This window comes from Neofelis nebulosa, chromosome 2, assembly GCF_028018385.1.
Source record: "Neofelis nebulosa isolate mNeoNeb1 chromosome 2, mNeoNeb1.pri, whole genome shotgun sequence".
Taxonomy (NCBI): Eukaryota; Metazoa; Chordata; class Mammalia; order Carnivora; family Felidae; genus Neofelis; species Neofelis nebulosa.
Window position 1 is genome coordinate 70,771,939 of NC_080783.1, and position 22,321 is coordinate 70,794,259.

At 36.0% G+C, this 22,321-nt stretch overlaps 1 protein-coding gene across 7 annotated transcripts in view; it reads right to left on the reverse strand.

Moving 5' to 3' along the window:
- The window catches only part of SLC4A10 (solute carrier family 4 member 10), a 298,500-nt gene that overhangs the window by 13,723 nt on the left and 262,456 nt on the right, over nucleotides 1–22,321 (reverse strand). For all 7 annotated transcript variants that reach the window (XM_058715152.1, XM_058715153.1, XM_058715157.1 and 4 more), the window contains 4 exons: nucleotides 16,150–16,401; nucleotides 13,618–13,686; nucleotides 8,149–8,322; nucleotides 7,272–7,394 (listed from right to left, as the gene is read on the reverse strand). In XM_058715152.1, coding sequence (XP_058571135.1) covers nucleotides 7,272–7,394; nucleotides 8,149–8,322; nucleotides 13,618–13,686; nucleotides 16,150–16,401 — 618 coding nt within the window. The remainder of the gene's footprint in view (nucleotides 1–7,271; nucleotides 7,395–8,148; nucleotides 8,323–13,617; nucleotides 13,687–16,149; nucleotides 16,402–22,321) is intronic.

Below are 22,321 nucleotides of genomic sequence, written 5' to 3' on the forward strand. Positions count from 1 at the left end.
CATAGACTACATGTCTCTGCTACTTCTCTACTTATAAGTTCCCACCCACACCCCCAACCAAAAACCCTATGCTACATTTATACTCTGTGGTACTAATGCACGTGTCTGTTTCTCCCTTGCATTACAGGAACTAACCCTATTCTCTTTCTCTCTTGTTCCTCAGGGACATTTGTTCTTTTAGGATTCATCTGATATACTTTACTACTTGTGTATTATGCCTATTTGTGTTGTCAATGGAAGGACTATTAAAACTAATTCGAAATGAGTAGACAGCAACCATTGGTTGGAAGTTATACATTTTAGCATTTGAGCAGAGTTAATCTGCTGCCTGGAAGAAGGCATGCCTTGCAAATGGGTTAGTCACTATATTTGGAACATAATACATATGTCATATTAACTTATATGCACAACACTGAGGCCATGGACAGAGCATATGTATTCTTGCAGGTAAAAAAGTTTACTTCTGCTATAGAAAACATTACCTTAATGCACATGGAAGGACATACAGAGAAAACAGTGATCCCAAATGCTATTTAAGTAAAACCAAGATACAAACAAAATGCAATTCTCTCCTTGTCCACTGAAAGGTAAGCTTGGCATATCATATGTTTTCTGACTAACTCGGAATCAAATGTCAGGAAGGCGTGTCGAAAGGTTTAATAAAGAGTACCATTCAAAAAGCAGAAGAGAGGAACAGCGTCATCAGCGCTTGGGTTACCTGGCAGCAGAAAACGAGGGCTCAAGATTGAACGTAACAGCCAAAAATTGGACCAAAGCTTTGGGAACAATTTTGTTTTTTCCTCAGATGATTTTCCACTTTTCTCTCCAATTGCTTTCAATAATTATTTTGCACTCTGTGGCTTGTTAGCATGTGTGGGCTTTATACTAGTCATAATTCTATCCAAACAAAAACTCATCACCTCTAAAGATAGCATTTCCAAGCCATGCTTATCTGAAGAAAAGGGGTGGCAGAGCAGCCGCTGCCTTGGGTGCCAGAAGGAAGCTGGGTGGGCCCCTGAGCCCAGGGACAGAGGGCCGGCTGCATCCCAGGCAGCGCTGTGAAGAAGCCAAAAATCTGAGACTTTCTGGGGAGGAACAGTCAAATCAGGCATTGGCCGTCACGACAACGACAACCTAGTTTATCTCAATCGTACAGGAACAGAGAGTGAGAGCACCCAGCTAAGTGCTACTTGTAAGTCAGAAGAACCTTGAAATGAGTTCCATTCAGCACTCCGCTCATACGGGGTCCCTCAAAAAATATGCTGAATTCTACAACATGGTGCAGATAGTAAAGGATGATGATCAAAGTTGACCCAAGGACATCTGAAGGGTTTTGCCAGTTTGACTAAAGGGCTACTCATGCTGTGATTTGAATGCTCTCTTTTCACTAAGATAGTCAAAGCATTTGTCAGATACTGAATTGCTGAAAGATAGTCAATGCTATATCCAGTAAAAGGCAGGAAAATTGAGGGTTAAAACAATGAATCTAATTTATAGCACTCAAACATTTACTGAGCATGTATTATGTGCAAGGCACATGGTGGAAAATCCGGGAGCCATTCACGAATCCATTTGTCAAATATGTATTAAGCATAACCTACATGACAGCAGTCTGCTAGGTGCCCGCGATACAGCAACAAAGAGACACTCTACTCTCAGAGGATGAGAAGGGTCATTGTAAAAAAATACAAGAAGAGAGGAAGTAGTATCTGGGCCAGTCTTATTTGATCAGTTCAGTAGAAGAAAGGAAGAAACTCTAGAAACAGTGCAGGCCAAGAATAAAAAGTAGAAATAAATAAGATGTGTTTGTATGACAATGAACAACCAGACTGGCCTGAGCCAAAGGCCTGTGCTGAGTGGAAAATAAAATTGGAGTTAAAGTGTGGTATGCTTTGATTAGTAGGATGTATGAATCTGAGTTATATTTTGTGATAGCATAAAAAATAATTTGTGTATCATGACAAAATGCTCTACCTTTAGTGAAATAGGTAGCATCTTTACTATATTCACCTCTCATGCAAAGTCTGTATCTATGTAGGGACCCCCAAGTAGCTCAAAGTACAAACAAAGCAGAGAGCCAGTGTTCACAAAGATGGCTAGAATATTAGAGAAAATATTCATTAATTTTAGAATTCATAGATCTCAAAAAATGGAAGCGACTTTAGTGATCAAGTCTGACCCCTTTAGTTTATCCAAAAGGAAAACAAAGTCTATGGGACATAAGAAGTGTCAGACCATTTTCTTCTTCGATTACTAATAGAATAGAAAATGCTGCAAACATTACACACACACACACACAAACTCTGAAAACCATAAAACTTGACATTTCTAAGAGCTATGTATCAAAATTTCCAACAGATAGAAGAGCCATTACATACAACTACTCACTTCAACAATGAAAGCTAAAGGTATAGTCTATATAGAATTTTACATAAATAATTGGATGCAACATATATTTTTCATCAGAATATTTGCTTCAGTATCTCTAAGTGACTTACCTAAATTATTACAAAATTCAGAAATTTTGATAGTGGAACCTTGGGTTTAGAAGATTATATTCTGGAGAACCAGATACTGTGGTTTTAGAAAAGGTCTTATCTCAAATTTTAGCATGCAGCAGAATGACCCGGATGTCTGGTTAATACAGATTTTTGGACCGATCTGCAGAGTTTTGATTCAATAAGGTCTGGAGTATGGTCCAAGAATGTGCATTTCTAAGAAGTTGCCTGGTGTTGGCTGATGCAGCAGAGGTCCTAGGACGACACTTTGAAAAAAATCACTGCTTGAGGAAGAAGAATATGCTTGCCTCATTCTAAGATTCAATTACAAATAACATTTGCCTGTGTAATAATTAGGCCATGTTTCCCAAATCCACAACCAATTCTCATCTTTCTTAGCAGTAAGATCTGCTCTGTAATTTGTTTAACTGCACTTGTTCTTAGTTTGTTTTTTGCATCTTCTTGGCCTTGCTCATGATCCTTCTTCATACAGATCACAATTCTCACTTGCCTCTTGTTTTATTCCCATAGCATATATGTTAGAGTGAACCTCCCATAAACCAAGAAGTGTCAATATCATGATCACTGCCCAGAGCTGGATTTCCAGGATTTATCTAACATTAACTGCCTTATGCCCCCACCCAGGAGCAAACATTCTGCTGGGGCTTTCTGCTTTTAACAGCAGCCCTTTTGTCAAATGTGTACAATGTCCTAGAGAATATTTAAGTAGAAAGGAAGGCATGTTGGTACTCTGAGCACATTTGGACATCCAGAATTTGATTCTGCAGTCTTCCCTTTACACAGAGCAATGTGCAAAATGTCAGGGTTCCAATATTCATTTCTATCCTGATTATAATCCTTTCTTTCTAAAAACTGAAGCATATGCATATGCATATGCATGAAGTACATGAAAATTTGGAACAGAAGCTCTGCGACCTTGGACTGGCCTGTGTAGCTATTTATTCTGCTTAACTCATTATTGAATTTTAAGGTCAAACTAATGTTTTCTCAATGCCACAAGACCAGAAGCGGGCTACTGATAAGAAAACCCTAGAGTATAAAGGTACAAGCTTGTAACTATCATCAAAAGGACAAAAGGTGAGCCTACTTTAAATTCAAGTCTCAGGGAGCTGAACATTTTCTGCTATTTACCATCTTTCCAGATCACAATCAAAGTTACTCAATTAATTTGAGCAATTGCAGAAATGCAGCATTTCTGGAGAACTTGTCCGTTTACCACCTGAATGCACAATTTCTTGGAAGACTGGGCCTTGGTATAAGATGCCACAGTAAGAAGATGAGATCCTTCAGTGGAGTCCATAGCCTCAAGAAAATGAAATACCGAGATCTGGGTGATCAAATAGAAAATCAACCAGAATTTAAGTTGGTTAACTCCTTCTTAAATCCTTCTTAAAATCTTCCCATTCTCTATACTAATCATACACGTTTAATAACTAATTCCAAGTTAGAAAGTGAACATCTTTAAACTTCCTCTTCTCTCTCCACTTGTTGGATGGAGAATTACCTTTCTTTGCATTGGTCAGAACTATATTTTAATATAATTAAATTATGAATTATTTCTTCACTGTATTACTGATTCTCTTGTTTCTTTCCATGCACTGAGATTCGCATGAAAGCATCATTATATTAATCTATTTGAGATTTTAAAGGTCTGTAAATCTGCCTGATTAATGTATTATTGCAAGGCATTTCCCCCACTTTTTCTCATACTCTGATCTGAAGGATACAAGGACAAATTTGCCTCAATAAATCTTTAATCTATTTTTGTATCCTTTTGGAAGACATGGAATCTGAGAAATTTAGTAATATTTGATTACTTCTAAAATATTTATCTTCATAATCAAAAAATAGTAAACACCCATTGGAATACAGTGGGCCTATAATGTAAAACGGTTGGAAGCTTATTAAATAGGGTCTCTTTCTAGCTGAGATTAATAAATTCCAAAATGGTATCTGGCACACATTTATACCACACCATATATATGCAGCTTCAGGAGAGGTTCTGAGCAGTGGAAATAAGGGAGAATCTAAACTTTTCTTTAAATGACAAAAGGAAAGAAAATTAAATATAATATATGTGATATATACATTATACAACTTTTCATTTTACAAAGTTCTAGAACAGCAAGGATGCTCCATGGTATGGTAAGGCCTAAGGAGTATGTTCTGAAAGAGATGATTATATGGCTGGGGCTGTTGCTAACTTTCTCTATGGAGGTAGTGGAGACATTTGAAATCAAAGCAAGAAAGTAAAGCAAAACTACATTTAGAAGTTACTGCTTTAATATACTTAATATCATTCTCATTATCAGAAAGACTCAGAAAAAGCTCATGGTCAAAGAGTTTTATATTCAAAATCATCTTCTTTGGAATTTAAGCTTTTTTGGGTATTGTTTTCAAGAATAATTGCTGAATAATTTTAATTACATCAAGTATGGATAATTTAAGCCTTTTGAATTTTTATATTCCAGTGTCCATCTTATTTACATTTAATTTATACCAAATTCTGTCATATTTTTCTTGAATCCTATCTGAGAAGGAGGCCAAACCTTTACTTAAGCCCTAAAATGCAATATCATACTTAAGGCATTGTTTTTAAAAACCTTTCATAGTTAGGGGCACCTGGGTAGCTCAGTAGGTTAAGCACCTGACTCTTAATCTCAGTTCAGTCAGGTCATGATCTCATGGTTTGTGAGATCAAGCCCCCCATCTGGCTCTGTGCTAACAGTGCAGAGCCTGCTTGGGATTCTCTCTCTCCCTCTCTCTCTCTGCCCCTCCCTTGTTTGCACTCTTGTCTCTCTCTCTCTCAAAACAAATAAATACATTTAAAAAACAAATCTCTTATAATTAGGGGCACCTGGGTGGCTCAGTCGGTTAAGTATCCCATGTCAGCTCAGATCATGATCTCGCCCTACTACAGACTCTGTGCTGACAGCTCAGAGCCTGGAGCCTGCTTCAGATTCTGTGTCTCCCTCTTTCTCTGCCCCTCCCCTTCTCATGCTCTGTCTCTCAAAAACAAATAAAGGTTTAAAAAAATTTTTTTAAATCTCTCATAAATAAGAACATATTAAAGAGAAAACTTAAGAAAAATGATAATTTTATAATATGATATTTCAATGTTGTATTAATATTACTAGAAGTATGATTTTAAGTATTCATTCTACATTATTTGGAAAAATTAAAATAATCATTCAAAATTAAGATACATCATTATGATCAATCTCTAAAGCGGGGATCCATTGTCAGCAATGGGAGACCATGGAAAAGCAGCCCATATTTGTAAAAACATCTGAGCAGAAATTTCATTAGACTTTGGGGCCTAGTCTGACTTTAACTAATGACTGAGGAAAAATTAAAACCATTGAAATGTTTGCAAACAAATTCCCCAAAGGAGAGAGGAATAAAACCTTGGCTTGAGAAATTGTGCTGTAGATAGGAAACTGAGTACATTTACTGACTGCCTAGTAGAAGAAATGGTGGAAAAAATAATGCACAATTCTTACCAAATATTTTCTTTCCAGACGAAAGAAATGGAAATTTTGTTTTTATGTTTTATAATCTATGGGCTCAATCATTCTGGTAGATAGTATACTGGTCATTTTTTTTTTCATTTATACTCTGTAGTTTTTATAGAAAATATTTTTTTAATATATGAAATTTATTGTCAAATTGGTTTCCATACAACACCCAGTGCTCATCCCAAAAGGTGCCCTCCTCAATGCCCATCACCCACCCTCCCCTCCCTCCCACCCCCCATCAACCCTCAGTTTGTTCTCAGTTTTTAACAGTCTCTTATGCTTTGGCTCTCTCCTATAGAAAAATTTTTTTTTTTAATTTTTTTTTCAACGTTTTTTATTTATTTTTGGGACACAGAGAGACAGAGCATGAACGGGGGAGGGGCAGAGAGAGAGGGAGACACAGAATCGGAAACAGGCTCCAGGCTCCGAGCCGTCAGCCCAGAGCCTGACGAGGGGCTCGAACTCACAGACCGCGAGATCGTGACCTGGCTGAAGTCGGACGCTTAACCGACTGCGCCACCCAGGCGCCCCTAGAAAATATTTTTAATGTTATGATTACTAGCCTTCAAAAGAGACCCAGACTTAAATATGAACTTCAAATATGCCATAAAACTTAAAACAAATGGTCTTAACACATGAAACAGAATAGGATAAATCAGTAGTCCAAGGAAGTAATTAAATCTCAAAACTCTCTCAAATCACATTTACTCAATCTTAAATCACTTTGAAAGCAGGTCAGATCAGCGTAAGCATTTAATCTATTTCAAAAAAAAAAAACCTAATTATATATTTTAATTAGAATTAGGATCTTTCCATTAAAACTTAGTTCCTTAGAAAAATACCAAGAGGACTAATATCTCTTTTTTTCCTTCTCACATATTCAACCAAAAAGCAGTCATTGCGGGACCATAACTTGGAAATAGTTAAGTATCAGTAAGGTTCTGCCATCCACAAGGGAGGGAATAGAAAAGCAAAGCTTACAATTTGGAGGATAATGAAGTACAAAGTGTTTGCTTATTTCACTAGGGTTTGGTTTTCTCATGTAAGGTTTGTGCTCAAGTTTCAAGTTTATGATTTTAAACATTAACCCTCCAAACATTAATAATCCACCTGTGGTTGTTAGTAACTGCTAACTATCTAAATATAAACATGGGATAAATTTTGCAAAGAGCTGTTACTATGCAAGTGCTCCTTTTTTGTCTCTTGATAAGATACTGATTTTGCTCAGACTTACTTCTTTTTCAGCATCTTCTAGTTTCTTTTTCTTACTCTCGGGCATTAAATCATCCAACCAGCTGAGTTCCCGTTTTGTAAACAGAAAGTCCATCAATTTTCTCACAAATACCAGAGCTAACACCTGAAGTAAACAATAAGATAGTTTAAAACAGGGAAAAAATTAAAATGGGAGATGTAGCTTTGGTTCTTGATGGAAACAAGTCAATTTCAATTAAGACTGAGATTAAAGTGGCACTTGAAGTCATGTGTGTATGAGACACTGTACCTTTGCATCCTTCAGTTCCTTTTCTTACCACATGCCCAGAATAACAGTCCTGATTTTGCCCAGTAAAGGAGTCTCTTAAAGAGGCCATTAAAAAAAAAAAAAAAAAAAAGAGCCCTACAAAATATATTGGATTGTTTCCTTTGATAGATGTAATTAATAATTTGCATTATTTTAATGAACATTAAACCATTCTTATCTGTGATGATATTTTAAATTATTTATAGTCACTCAAATTCAGTATTTGAATGCAGTATTTGAAATTTATATGAAATATTTCATAAAATTTAATTTTAAAATCCCCCTAGTTTTTCAGATTTGCTAGTGCTACATCTTTAATGCTACATTTTCGAAGTTTACATTTTTCTACCTAACTTCAATTAATTCAAACCACTGCGAATATTCAGAATGATAGAGACAAAACTAATATGAATCACTGAAATTCATATATAATCTCAAACTCTATCTTAGTCACTAGTGTTAGTAACTCAAGTTTATGCCATGGTTTCCAATAATAGTTCAAAATGACTCTATTGTTCCAATTTCAGTTTTATGTGTTTCCAAAGCAGAAAATAAGAGGAGGAGAAAAAAAGTGGACTTAAAAGTTTCTTACCATCATGGGAAAGACAATAGCAGCTCTTGAAACTTTTATTATCCACAAAAGGCCAAGGCAACTCATCTGAATAACTGTGAAGAGATGGACTTTTCGAAGTGGTACATGCCTTAGGTATATAAAATCTGGCTGATGTTTTGCAGGCATCCAGAAGAGCTTTATTCTATCAAAGAACTAAAAGATAAACAGACTAAGTTTCTTTTTACAGACAACAATACAAGTAGGACAAGTAGATGTTCAATATGGTCCAAAATATGGTACATCTGGATCACACTTAAGTTGACCTCTGGGCATCAGGACAATGGGATTGCCATGCATACACTCTGAAATGCACAATTTCAGTTTCATAGCATTCCACATTTTCTTGAATATGGAGACAGGCTGTAACTTAGAAGAGTTTAAAAATATTAAAGTCAATGCTAAATGTTGCTACTTGGAAGAGTATAGCCTTGAGAGAAAAAAGAAAATCATCATCCTCTTTCTCATTATCACATCACAATTAGCTTGGGGATTCCTTGACTGCCATACTCTCTCCTCTCCTGAAAGAGCTCATCCATACCCAAGGTTCAAATTTCACATGCTTGTTAGAGACTTCTAGACCTAGGTCTCTACTTCAGCACTCTCGCTCTTGCTCTCTCTCTCCTGAGCTCTCGACCCAGATCCTGCTGCTGAGTAGGATGTTTTGATTCTGCTGTTTTGGCCTTGACACTTCGACCCCCAACAAGGTTTTGAGGTTGTCTTTAGAAACACAAACACCTTAGCCACAAAGACTTAACCTAGATGAATTACTGTTAATAAAGTATTTTCCAGAGCAAACTTTGTTAACTTGATTTCTTGATCAATTTCCTATAGTGCACGGTCAAACCATTTACAATTTTTTCAACCGTATTTTATTATTAGTTCTGTTTAAGTCTTACCATGAAGGTAGTCCAATTATTTTTGGACTATATATTATTGTTACAATTTTGATTTTGAGACCATTTTTATGTACCAACGCAAAATTTCCCAATTCAAATTTTATATATGAAATTTTCACAAGAAGTTTAAATCTTCAATCACATTCTACTTACTAACATATTTTACTGCAGGTTAGTTTTATTCTATGTGGAGCGTTTTGTTTAATATTTCTCAGGCCGATTTTTGCAGTTTCCAATGTTTCCAACAAGAAGTGATTATTTAGAAAATGATGGTTTCAATCACTGTCAGTTCTTTCATACCATTTCTACAGTAATATCTATTATGCATCTTCAAAAGACTGATATTTGATCTTATCTTTTAGCTAATTTATGAAAAAATTGTAAGCAATTCTCATCAGGTATTCCAAAATTAATATGCCAAGCGACAAATACCCATGGAGTAAAATGTCAGGGCCAAACATCCTTTTTTTTTTTTTAACCAAAACTTGCTATATATAGATATAGATATAGATATAGATATAGATATAGATATAGATATAGATATAGATATATATAATAAGAATCTCAAACTCAGCATAAACCCATCTTTTCTTCTATGTTCCTTGACTTAAGGCACAGCATGACCTTTCTTCCCTCAGTCATCTAAACCAGAATCATATGTAGGTTAGTTCACCCACTGTTCAGGTATTTATTTATATTCATTAATACCTTCTAAAATCATTTATTGAAAACCTTCTATGCCAAGTACCAAGTGCTGAATTTCTTTTTCTTGGTTTATCCTTCTCCATATTGTCCCCAAACATTTCATTAGCTCTTATTTCTATCTCTTAAATATCTCTTTAAATTACATGTCATTAAAGAAAATTTGGTGATTGGTGGAGGTGGGAATAGGGAGGAAATAAAGTAAAATCTCTGGCTTATAACTGAATGTTTCAGTTTCAATAGAACTTGTTTTTCCCAGCTATCATTTCTCCATTTGTGAAGCTGTTATTGCATAAGTGTTCTTCAGTGTGTGGGTGCTTCCATTGTTATTGCTTAAATGGCACATTTGCTTTACTTTGGATTCCTGAAGTGTTGGAATGAATATAGATGTGGTTATATATCTGAGTATAGAAACAGCATTCATAAGAACACTGTGATCTGTTTTTTCTGCCATGTTGCACAGTGAGAAGCCTAGATAATATGTTTCATAATATTGCCAAACAGGTAGCATATAGGTTCCTTCAGCATATAGGGTAACTAAGTAACATGCTCCTGGAACTGTTGGTACCCAGCACATGCTTATTACTACTCAAGTAACGATAATCATGACACATGTATCCTGAGTTTTGCATTTGGCTTTTATCTTGCCCTAATCTCAATATTCCATTCCCCCACCCAGTTAGCCCAAATAGGAATTTCAACTTCCTGAGTTCGGGGTTCACTTAAATTTTCACTAACCCTGTTCTCAGTGTGAGACCCTGCTTGCTGTTTCATTCGTGCTATTTAAAACTCATTTTACTTTTCTCATGGGCCTTTAATAAAGTTTTCCTCAATTTTCAATTGAGAGATTCACACCCCAAATAATTCTAAAACCTGACATTCTTGTTTAGTTCTAAACCTCATGGGTATAAAATCATGTGAGTGGAATTAGGAGGAAAAATCTGTTGAAACCTATCAAAATGATTTTACTTTGTTTCTTAAACTTCTGCTGCTGTATTTATGTGAGCCTGGGGCCTAATAATAAATACTTTTCACTTACAGATGAAATTAGTGCTCGTGGAACTTTTGCCAAAGGCAAAAAACAAACAAAAAAACCCACAAAAAACAGTAAAACAAATAAAACCTCTTCGGCACTCTTCCCTATCTGCGTTATCAAACCAATTCTTTCAAAATACATTTTTCATACATGAAATTATAAATGAGCAAGTTAAATCCAATTTGAGTAAAATTTAAATGCATAACACTTCTCAACTATTTCCCTCTCCCAGGTAAATTTCACCCAGTGTCAGGAAAAAACAGTCATAGTATCTATTTGGGATGTCCAGTGATCTTTCAATGACTTTGTATTGAAGTTTTGCCTCAGTTCTGACATCCAGTACTTTCCTAAGGCTGAATGCTTTTTCTTCTCTCAAAGTCAGAAACTGGTTAGTTGTTCATTCAGGAAGAGATTTCTGTACTGCCTGTTCCTCAGTGTCAAGAATTTAACTAAGCTATCCCCCATGGTATTATTGCCTTGGTATCCGTTCTGTTTGGCTAAGCAGCCTGTGGTCACCTGAATTGACAACTAGCCCCTCATGTAAACACATGCACCGGACTACAGCCGGCAGACTAACAAGCAAATGTAAGTTTCTGAGATGGCTCCCCGAAATATCCTTACAATAAACACTCTCCCCTAACTCCCACAGCCTTCCCCTTGTGTGCTCCTTAGAAAAGACCCCCATGGGGCTTCCCAAAACCCTGCTCTTTTTATTTGAATTGATCAATCAGCCTTAGACCAGGAACCCCAAAGCACTTTATCCACATATCCAAATAAAGGCATGTGGCCCAGGTCTTGATTCTTTCTCTGTCTGTACTCTGCCTTGACTTCCTCATGTGGTCCCTTCAGGTGTGCCAGGTACTTCCTCCAGGACCTGTGAGTGATGAATTACCTATTTCAATTTCTCTTGTAGTCTACCGTTGAACCACGGCTTGCCATCCAGCACCCTGTGCTCCATTAACATGTGTGAAATTTGACAAAATCATAATAACCAGGTGACCTTTCTTTCATGTATTTGAACAGCAATGCGACTAGTAGTGTCATAGGAAAAGCAGCAATTTATGTATTCCTTTTGGCCAACAAAAAATAGATTTATTTTCAATAAATAGCCCTCAGAATTCGTCTCCTTTCAAGAAAACTTTAGTGCTTCAGATCAATAATGTTAAGTTATAAGACAAGATTATTCAAAGGTAAATTTAAGTAGAAATCTGCCTCTGTCCTTGTGTGGCATTCTTCCCTGTGTCTCTCTGTGTCCTCTCTTCTTAGAAGGATGCCAGTCACTGGATTTAGGGTGAAGATGAGCTCATTTTGAGTTCCAAAACTAATCCATCTCCAAGACTCTATCTTTAAATAAGGTCACATCGTGAGTTTCCAAGCGGGCGTGAATTTGGGGGAAGCACTATTCAAACCATTATAGTATCATAAGCACGAATAATTTGCTAAGCACCTCCGCAAAGATTTACAATACAGTTGTGGTCATTTTAAAATGTGTCCACAAATTCTTCCACACTAGTCTCTTCAAGAGATGGGGTCTAATTTCCCTCCACGTGTGCAAGCTGGATATAATGACTCACCCCTAACATATAAGAAAAAAGTGGAAGTGACCATGTGTGACTTTGGCAACTAAGCCAAAAGGCACAGTGACTCCACCCTCACTCTCTTTCGGGTTGCTCACGCTGATGGAAGTTAGCTTCCGGGTCATGAGGGCACTTGAGTCTCCTGTGGAGAGGCCTGTGTGGCAAAACAACAACAGCAACAACAACAAACAAACAAACAAACCTGGGGCATCCTGCCAAAAGCCAGGGAGAGGCTGATGCCTTTTCCCACAGCCATGTGATCAGCCATCTCAGACCCTGGTCCTCCAGTCCTATTCAAGCTTTCAGATGCCTGCAGACCTTGTCCACATTCTGACAGGAACCACATGAGACACCTGGAGCTAGAACCACCTGGCTAATCTACTCCCAAATTCATAACCCGCACAAAATGTGAGATAATAAGTGTTTGTTGTTTAAAGCCACTAAGTGAACTGTAATCTGTTATGCAGCAATAGAAAATTCGTATAATTATACTGATTTAACCAATACTTAAACAACTAAGTTTTCCTTTGTACCTTGAAATTGCCTTACCCTGTACCTTTACTTTTAGTTTTAATTTTTTTAAAAAAGAATCCTATAAGTATAATTGTAATAAGGATAGAAAAACAAGCATAAAAGGAAAAGAATCACCCAGGGTCTCACTACCCTAATAAATTGTTTTTATTTATCTACCTTCCTTTTTGGTCCATTCACACTCACAGCTTTATAAACCTATGGTAGGTACAGCTTGTTTTCCTACTTTTTTGCTTTGGATTATTAAGCCATAAGCATTTTTATCATGTTCCTTTTATGGCCATCATAATTACCAATTTTAAATGACTGTACCATAGATCACTTAATTATTTTACTGCTGATGGATAGTTGGGTTATTTCCAATATTTTGATAGTATGTGTTACAATGAACATCTTTGTGCATACAGTTCTTTTCTGTTCCATACACACGATTACAGTAGCAAAGATTAAAAGCTTTTGGATATATTTTGAAATATACTGTCATTACTTTTCTAAGAGGGTTGTAAAGTCTAAACCTTATACAGTTTTAACATAACTTATGGTAAACAAAAGTACCTTAAAGTTAGGAACCAGGTTGAAGAAATTTAATTGTGGTCTGAAAGCTGATCGTCAGATGATGTCATTTTCTTAGCTATCACATGATTTAGCATGAATCGACCCAAGATAAGTCATCACAGATGTGCATCATTTACTGAAAGCAATTTACCTGAATTCCCTTTAGAGATGAAGCACCCATATAAAGAAACACCCCATATAGCACGGGCATGGGAATAAACTGTAAAAGAACAATTAGAAAAAAGATACAAGTTATGTTCAAATAACTGCTCATGCTGTTTTTCACTTACCAAAGAAAAACACAGAAAAATATTTTAGAAGCAATAGTGGGCCAAGTCAGAAGACTCAGGTTCAAATCCCCACTCTAGCACTTTTTTAGCTGCATAATCTTAGGTCAGTTACTTAAGCTCTCTGTGCCCTAGCTTCCCCACATATATCTAAAGAGGGATGGGGATAATAGGGTTGTTATGAGTATTTAATAGGCCAAAGCCTAAAAAAGTACATTTATAATACATAATAAACAATAAATATTAACTATTATTATTGTACTACTATAGGGAAATTTGAATTTTGCCTCACAATGATAAGATAATGATTTTTATGTGACCACATGAATATAACTATACAAACAGGACAAAATAAAACAGATGACAGTTGTTTTTAATCTACCTGGAGGGGAAAAAAAAGGTATGTGTTCAATGAAAACTTTGATATTTTCTGTACCAGAGTGCTGAGACTATTTCAGGCACAGGAATATTTAAGATGGTGAAAATTTTTGTTAGCATTTGAAGAGAAAAAACAAGACTAAATTTACTGAAAAGAGAACTACATTTATCTGGAAATAATTTAGGTGAATATTAGATATATTTTATAAAGTTATATTTATTTTTATGAAGTTTGTGTTTATATTATGTAACTTTATATTTATAAAGTTAATTGGTCAGAAACATGAAAGCAATCTTGATATAAGCCTATTCTATTTATAAACTGTCTAATTTTCTGTCATAGAGATAGTGAAATTTGGTATCAACAGTGTGTAGTGAAATTTGCTATAGTTTTTTTCAATTTTTACCATTGTTTTAAATAAATACAAGTGTTACTTTAGTCTTTACCAGTTCTGAGCTGGAGTAGCACTTCCAAATGAATCTGATGCAGGTTATTATAGTAGTTTAGACAAATGTAATTATTTATGCCATTGAAATGTTTTCTCCAGGGGCGCCTGGGTAGCTCAGTCAGTTAAGCATTGGACTTTGGTTCAGGTCATGATTTAGCAAAGATTCATGAGTTCAAGCCCCCTGTTGGGCTCTGTGCTGACAGCTCAGAGTCTGGAGTCTGCTTCAGATTCTGTGTCTTCCTCTTTCTCTGTCCCTCCCCTGCTCTCGCTCACTTACTCGCTCTCTCTCAAAAATAAGTAAACATTAAAATAATTGAAATGTGTTCTCCAATTACATATTTTTAAATGAGGAAACTTTTTTTAAAGTAATTTCTATGTAAAAGTTAAGATATGTGTTAACCAGGCTAATACAGATATTTATTTATAAATAAATATAGTAGCTTTGGAAACTATGACTCAGAATATGGTTTTAAAATAATGTAATTTAATTCCCTTCCTCATCTTTTCTCCATTTAATTTTTGGGTTGGTTAGGGTTATTTGATAAAGCTTACCTGTAACTATACACTGAAGTGTTCAATGGATGGTTTATGTTCACAGTATTGAAAGATTTAGGCTTCAAACATTCTCTTACACTGATTTCTAAATAGGACAACTAAAATGAAGTTTTATTTGCATATTAAAGTAATAAGAAAGAAAAAAAGATATTGGGATTAAAGATGAAGAATGGAGCTAACATCTAGATGTTCTTACATTATGCCAGATATTTGCAAGCATGTGAACTGTTCAATTTTTCTCTTTTTACTGGACTAGCTCAGCATATTTCTAGCTCTATAGTTACTTATATAACATAGAAATGAATTCTTACAAATGTACTTGCAAAAAATGATAAATATAAGTAAACTTGTATAAATGACTGAAGGATTCCATCAAAATTTTCAAAGTACAGGCAAATAAAATGAGCTATAATTTAAAATATAATTGACATACCTTGGTAATATCTGCCAAAATTCTATGCCAAAATAGTTACTCTTTAACGCTTTTCAAAATGGATTCAATTATTTTAAATGTGAAAAAATAAGTACATACAATAGTGATGTCCATGTAGTAGTTTCATGTAACATTTAATACACAAAACTGCGTATGTGGCCATGACCATTACATTGCTCATCTCTGTACCTCTATTTTGCACTAGGTAATGTTAATTGCAAATACATCGGACAAGAAAATAGAGACTTTATTTCATGTAGGCCTACAGTGAACTCAAGTCAGAAATCAGTTAGAAATGAGTGACCTGTCCCCATAACTTGGTAACTGTTTCAAAATTATGATGATAATTTACACATCAAACTTTACTTTGCCAGACTAAATTTCTTATGTTTTTAAGGATTCTGAAATATAGCCCATAACTTCCCGTTAAGAAGTTGTATAAACATGGTAAAGAAATTTATCATTTGTATCACATGTCATACAATATTTGCAAATTGTCGGCTTAGATTCAAGTGAGATTTCTTAAACAATAATAAATATATTCTGCCCTCTCTCAACTTCATAAAGGTAGACTTAATTACCTTCAGAATACTGGTCATGAAGACTGATGAACCCATAAGAATAAAAATCATAAGCCCAGTAACCCTTTGCTCCCGGATGCCAAGAAACTTGGGCTGTTCTCCTGGAGCTGAACATTCTGATTCCAGTTTTAAGCTGTTGACATGAGTGATGGACAGGACAGTGGCAGCCACAAACCATGGCAGGCCCATGATGGAGCACACCCCTAGCATGACAGCCACCATCAATAGATCCAGATGGTACCCGCAACCTTTCTGTGGAAAGAAAAGAGGATTCTCACAGAAACTGAACTTAGCATAGAGACAAATGATACCACCACCATGAAACCATAAGAATAGGAAAGAGAGATTACCTTGAGTCTTAGACAACTGATTCTAAAATGCAAAACAAGTTAAAGATAAAAAGGTAACAGTGTGAAAACATATAATCCACTTAAAGAAAAGCTGCAAATGCTCCTTTTACAATTATGATTATAGTGACTTCTATCTACTTTAATAGGTTTAATGTATTACTGGGTTAATATTATGTTAGTTTCCATTCTATTTCTGTTGTATAATTAAAGTCATTATTAAATACAGTCACTTCTCTTAGTTTCCTTAAGTAGGCAAGTTGAATCACAATTCGTATATCTACTCATTTGTGATTAATTCATACCAAAAAATTACTGAACACCATATACCAAGCATCAGGTAGAAAACAGAAAACAAAGTAAGGATTGTATCAACAACAACACTCAGAATGGCCTGTGAATAGAAATTACTTCCTGACAATGCTTAAGAAGCCCTTCACATCAGATCTCCTAAACAGAAACTCTTCTCAAACATTCTGTGTCCAATTGCCTTCTTTTGTCTCAATGGGAGAGTGTCTCAATGTCTTACTGGGAAAAATAATATCATGGAATCTAAGCTTCCTTATATTTACCTATTTTTATTCTAATACAGCTTTTATTCTCTATCTTATTCTCATCTGTTTCAGTTTCAGCACCAGAAATATTTGGCCCCTCCCTAAAATGAAAGTTTTTGTGTTTTCTACCTCTCTGTGATCCTGCTCCACTCTCACTGACCTCCAGGTGTTGCAAACTTCCATGCTTTCTAGGACCAGGCAGGAAACATAACTGAGGAAACAGGTGCAAGAGGCATGTGGAGTGGAGATGCAGGGAAGTAAGACAGCTCTCTAGGAGAGGGTGAGTGGCTGAGGGCAGGTGGGGAAGAGCAAGCAGCGTTTCCCTCGCCCTCCCCCCACCATAGGAAATCATCAGCAAAAAGCCTCAGAGGTAGCAAATGGCTTGGCCTACTTTACGCTCCAACTATTAATGACTACTTCATGAAAGGTAGTATGATAAAGTGGTTAACGGCTTAGATTCTGGAGATAGGTGGCCCGGGATCAAATGCTGGCTCAACCAATGCCCCTGGACAAATCATTTAACCTCTTGTGCCTCTGTTTCCCTATCTGAAAAAGGATGATGGTGATAACAGGAGGCACCCCTTTGGGTTGTTGTGAGAAATTATTTAACTTTGAAAATCATTTAGAACAATGTCTAATATACACTAAGCATTCAGTACATGTTAGGGACTATTATATTCTGGCAATTGAACAATAATTTTTTATTTGTACTCATTTGTTTCAAGGCTCCTCAATAAAATTACATGTTTCTTAAGGGCAGGTAACTTACATAATTTCTCAATATTTCCTGTAGTTTTTTTTTTTAAGATTTATTTATTTTTGAGAGAGAGAGCACAAGCAGGTTAGGGGCAGAGAGGGAGAGGGACAGAAGATCCAAAGTGAGCTCTGCACTAACAGCAGCGAGCTCGAAGTGATACAGGGCTGGAACTCATGAGCTAGAGCCTTGAGATCATGACCTGAGCCAAAGTCAGACGCTCAACAGACTCAGCCACCCAGGTGCCCCTTTCCTGTAGTTTTTAACACAATCATTGGCACACAAGAAGCAATCAATAAGGAACAGATTGGCTTTTTTAGAGGGAAATATGCATACTTAAACCATGATAGAATTGGGTTTAATAAGTATAATTTAAAATAAATATAGTCATTAAATTTGTTATTATGAATATGAGCAGAAATTACCAATTCTTCTAGAGGAATAATTTTGGCCTTTTTTTTTTTTTAACCAGGCAGTTTTACCAAACTGCAAGCAGTTTCTAGTTAATATGAAAGCTCCTATAGCCAGGAGTATGAAATATGCTGAGTATTTGTTGCATACTCGTCCTGGTGGTGTTTTCTTTTTGCTATTTTGTTTTGTTAATCATTCTATTAAGAGAAACACACTTAAAGTCAATTGCACTTCCTTTTCTTTCTGTCTACCCCTACGAAATGATAAAAGTGCAGGAGACGACAGTGAGGAGAAAATGGCAGATATCCGCATAAGGACATTTTCCTCCTGTCCTGTCACCACGACAGTGGCAACCTGGCTTAGCTGTAGCAATGTTCCAGCTCACAAGAATGCCTAAATTCAAATTCCCTCGTGAATAGGACTCTAGAAACTTTTTTTTTTTGCAAGTAACTCAGGAAAGATTTTTATTACTGAGAGCTGGGACACCGGAAGAGAAACACTCTGGTGTCAGCTTAACCAAAACAGCATTGGAAGAAGCTTCACCAGAGCCACACTATGGTCTTCTAGTCCAATGAACAATTTGGAAGATGTAGCCACATAGAATAGAACTCAAATTTTGGTCCCTTTAAAGGACAATGTCTTAACCAGTTAGAGGAGTGTTTTGTCCTAGGGACTCTGGAGTGAGAAGGATGTAGAAAGCAAAGGACCTAGCTCTGCCTCTGAGGGAGTATAGTGTGAATGGTGCCCCCTGGGCTGTTTTGCAAAGTTAAGGTACTGCTAAGAGAATGGAAGAAGTGCTAACAGCCATGAGATAAATATCAAAGGAGGGCAGGGGACAGGGGCTTTGAGATTCTCACTTGCGCACGCGTTTTTTGGCACATCCTAGGCTTTCCCAGGGTTCATGTTCACGATGGCTTAATAATACAAGGAAGGCCTTCTTCATGATAGTGATTTCCTATAGCTCTTACTTAGGGTTTTACAAATATGATACAAATATAAACAGTGCAATTCTGGATTGCAGGAAGCAGACAAAATAATGGTTTCAGAGTGAATAATTTCATTTTTAAATTTAGAAAGCTAGTTTTGTAAAACACAAGTATCTAATAAACACAAAATACAATCCCCTCCCGATTTTGTTGTACAGTAATGGGAGCATCTTAATTTCATGTGACTCAAAGGAAATAAAGCAGTGCTGGCACTTCTACTAATTAATCATCATCCTTCTTGCGTTTCATTAAATATCTTAAAACTTGGTCTTTGTACCCAAATTATTAGCTGATAGGCATGACAGCCAAAGAGAAGTCTCCCTTTGTCAGAGAGAGAACTCTGTACCTTCTAACATATTTCTGTAGATTTTTCTGAAATAAAGACAGAATCGGAGCTTTTATTCTCACTTTCATCCATGAATCACAGGAAATGGACATATGGGAGGAAAAGGGAGCATAGCAACAGGTGATGCTACACCAGACCCCACTAAAACCAACATGCAGCAAGACAAGAGGCCAGCCAAGAGGACCATCTGATACCCAGATGCCACTGCTGAAAAAATTCATTTCAAAGCTTGGCAGCAATTTCCTGCATCTGTCAAGTTAACCACATAAAAGACTATAGATTGACATGAAGAACCAGGCTGACAAAGAGGGCAAAAAAGAACATATCAAATGCCATAATCATCAAGAGAATGTGGTGCCAAATGAATGTTGCAAATGCATTCATTTACTCAAGTGATCTGAGATTGTATTGCTGTTTATTAAAAATGATGTCAAAAGAAGCCTGAACTGTCTACAGAAACATGTAGAAAAGCCCACAGTTGTATCTTAACAGAAACTTTCTTTTCTGTAACATAGTGTCTTTCTTTCCACTTTTAGAGAATGTACTTTAAAAAAAGGCAGTTATTTCTAATGCTTTTCAAAGGGATTCAGCTAACCTATGCCTAGCCCACTTCTCCAGGTAAAAAACAAGAAGTGCTGGACAGAGTATGGATTTGTATCCATATAGAATACAGATAATAATTTGCTTTCTCAAATTTTTACACTTGCATTTTGCAGCTTCTATCACTCCTGAATGACCCCAAAGACCATGAGGTGCAGTGAGTTGAAATTTTGCTAATTTGAGCCTCCTCATTCTGAAGGAGGAGGAGGAAGTCACTTAGTGAGTTGGGCCAACTTCTTCAGCTCAACACAGCTTTACTCTGTATGTAGTAACACTCTCAAAATGATATAAACATTTTTAATGGCATGAAAAAATGCCCTATAAGAAAACTACTTTGGTAATGGAAGTGAAGAAAAGGTGAAAAGATCCAAAATGTAAGTTTGGGAGACATACAAATGATGAATTCCAAGGTGACTTGGATATATGATGTGGACTGAAATACACAATGTGGGGTCAACCAGGTGTTTGTTACAGAAACTAGAAAACATGATTCATTAAGCTTTTGGGGGGGCATAATTCAACCAAGGCAAAAATGGGTTTTCAAGTGATAAAAAAAATTAGTAAAAGCTGAAAATGTGGTTAACTTGTGGTCTGGGGATATACTCAAGAAACACGTATCTTTTCCTGACAGTGTGGTTCAAGTCAAAGCCAAGAGACTGTGCAAACATTTCAGTGAAGCAACAGGTGGGGAGAGTAGCTATGGAACAAACCGTTACTCTGACTCAAGAATGTTCTGAGAATGTGATTTTTTTTATTGTTATTAACAGGAAAATCAGCAGCAGCAGACCGCACTATACTGAAGCTTATAATGGTTAGAGGTTAAAAAAAAAAAAGTGTTCAGTGTACGTAAAATATATCTTCACTGGAAGGAACTTGCATTGCAAACATCCACATCTAAGGAGGAGGATGGGGTGTTCAGACTTACAGGGACCAAGAAAAGATTAATTCTTCTACTCATGGCAACATAGCAGAGCTTATGATGAAGTCAGACTTGCTCTATTATTTACTAAATCCAGGCTATGAAGGGATAAAATATAAAAATTTGATTGCATAGTCACTTATTTGTCTAATAAAAAATTAATTATAAATAATGTAATGTATTTTAGTAATTCAGCCTCAAGTTTATTTCAGGCTTTGGGGAGCCTGGGTGGCTCAGTCGGTTAAGCATCTGACTCTTGATTTTGGCTCAAGTCATGATCTCGCAGTTGTGAGTTCAAGCCCCATGTCGGACTCTGTGCTGACGGTGAGAAGACTGCTTGGGATTCTCTGTCTCCCTCTCTTTCTGCCTCTCCCCGGACCCCACAAAAAAATAAATAAAATTTAAAAAAATGAAATGTTTTAATGCTACATTTAATTCTACAAATGCAAGTACTTGAAAAGCCCACTTAAAAATGTTACATGATATTTTAGCTATTCTGCATAATATTTAAAGGGGAAATATAGTGTATTTGCTGAGTTGGAGCTTTGGAAAGACTGTGTATATCAAGGGCCTACCACAGGCTCATGAAGAAGGAGGAGCAGGTGTTATGTATTTATAAGGTTTGGAGACCTAGAAAGAACAAGGAAATGGAATGACCAAAAAAGGTTATATTACCCTCAGCAATCTTCACTTACTTCTATATTTTGTTTCAATACAGTTCCATTAATATATAGGAAAAAATACTGCCTGTACTAGTTTAGCTGGTAGTCTTTATAAAGAATAATTTTTTAGTGAGATCAGTGGGATTTCTGCCTAATTATAAAGGCTAAAAACAAAAACAAAAAACCTAACTTACTTGAAAGGCTTACTTTCTTCCTAAAATAGGAGTCTTTTAGCTCATTTTAAAATGTGTAATATAATGAAATATATATACAGCCATCAAAAAGATAATGCAGATATATATTGGCATGGGATGACTACCATGTTAATGCTCTTACATGAAAAATAATACAAGTAACATATGTCATATGAAAATATATATTTGGGTATATATCAAAATTTTAACAATATAATCTCTAAGAAATGAAATTATGTTTTTCACTTTTGTCTTTTAACTTTTTATATCGTCTAATTTTTTTCATTTATTTTTTTTTAAAGTTTACTTATTTTTGAGAGAGACACAGAGAGCACACACACACAAGTGGGGGAGGGGTAGAAAGAGAGGGAGAGAGAAAATCCCAAGCAGACTCTGCGC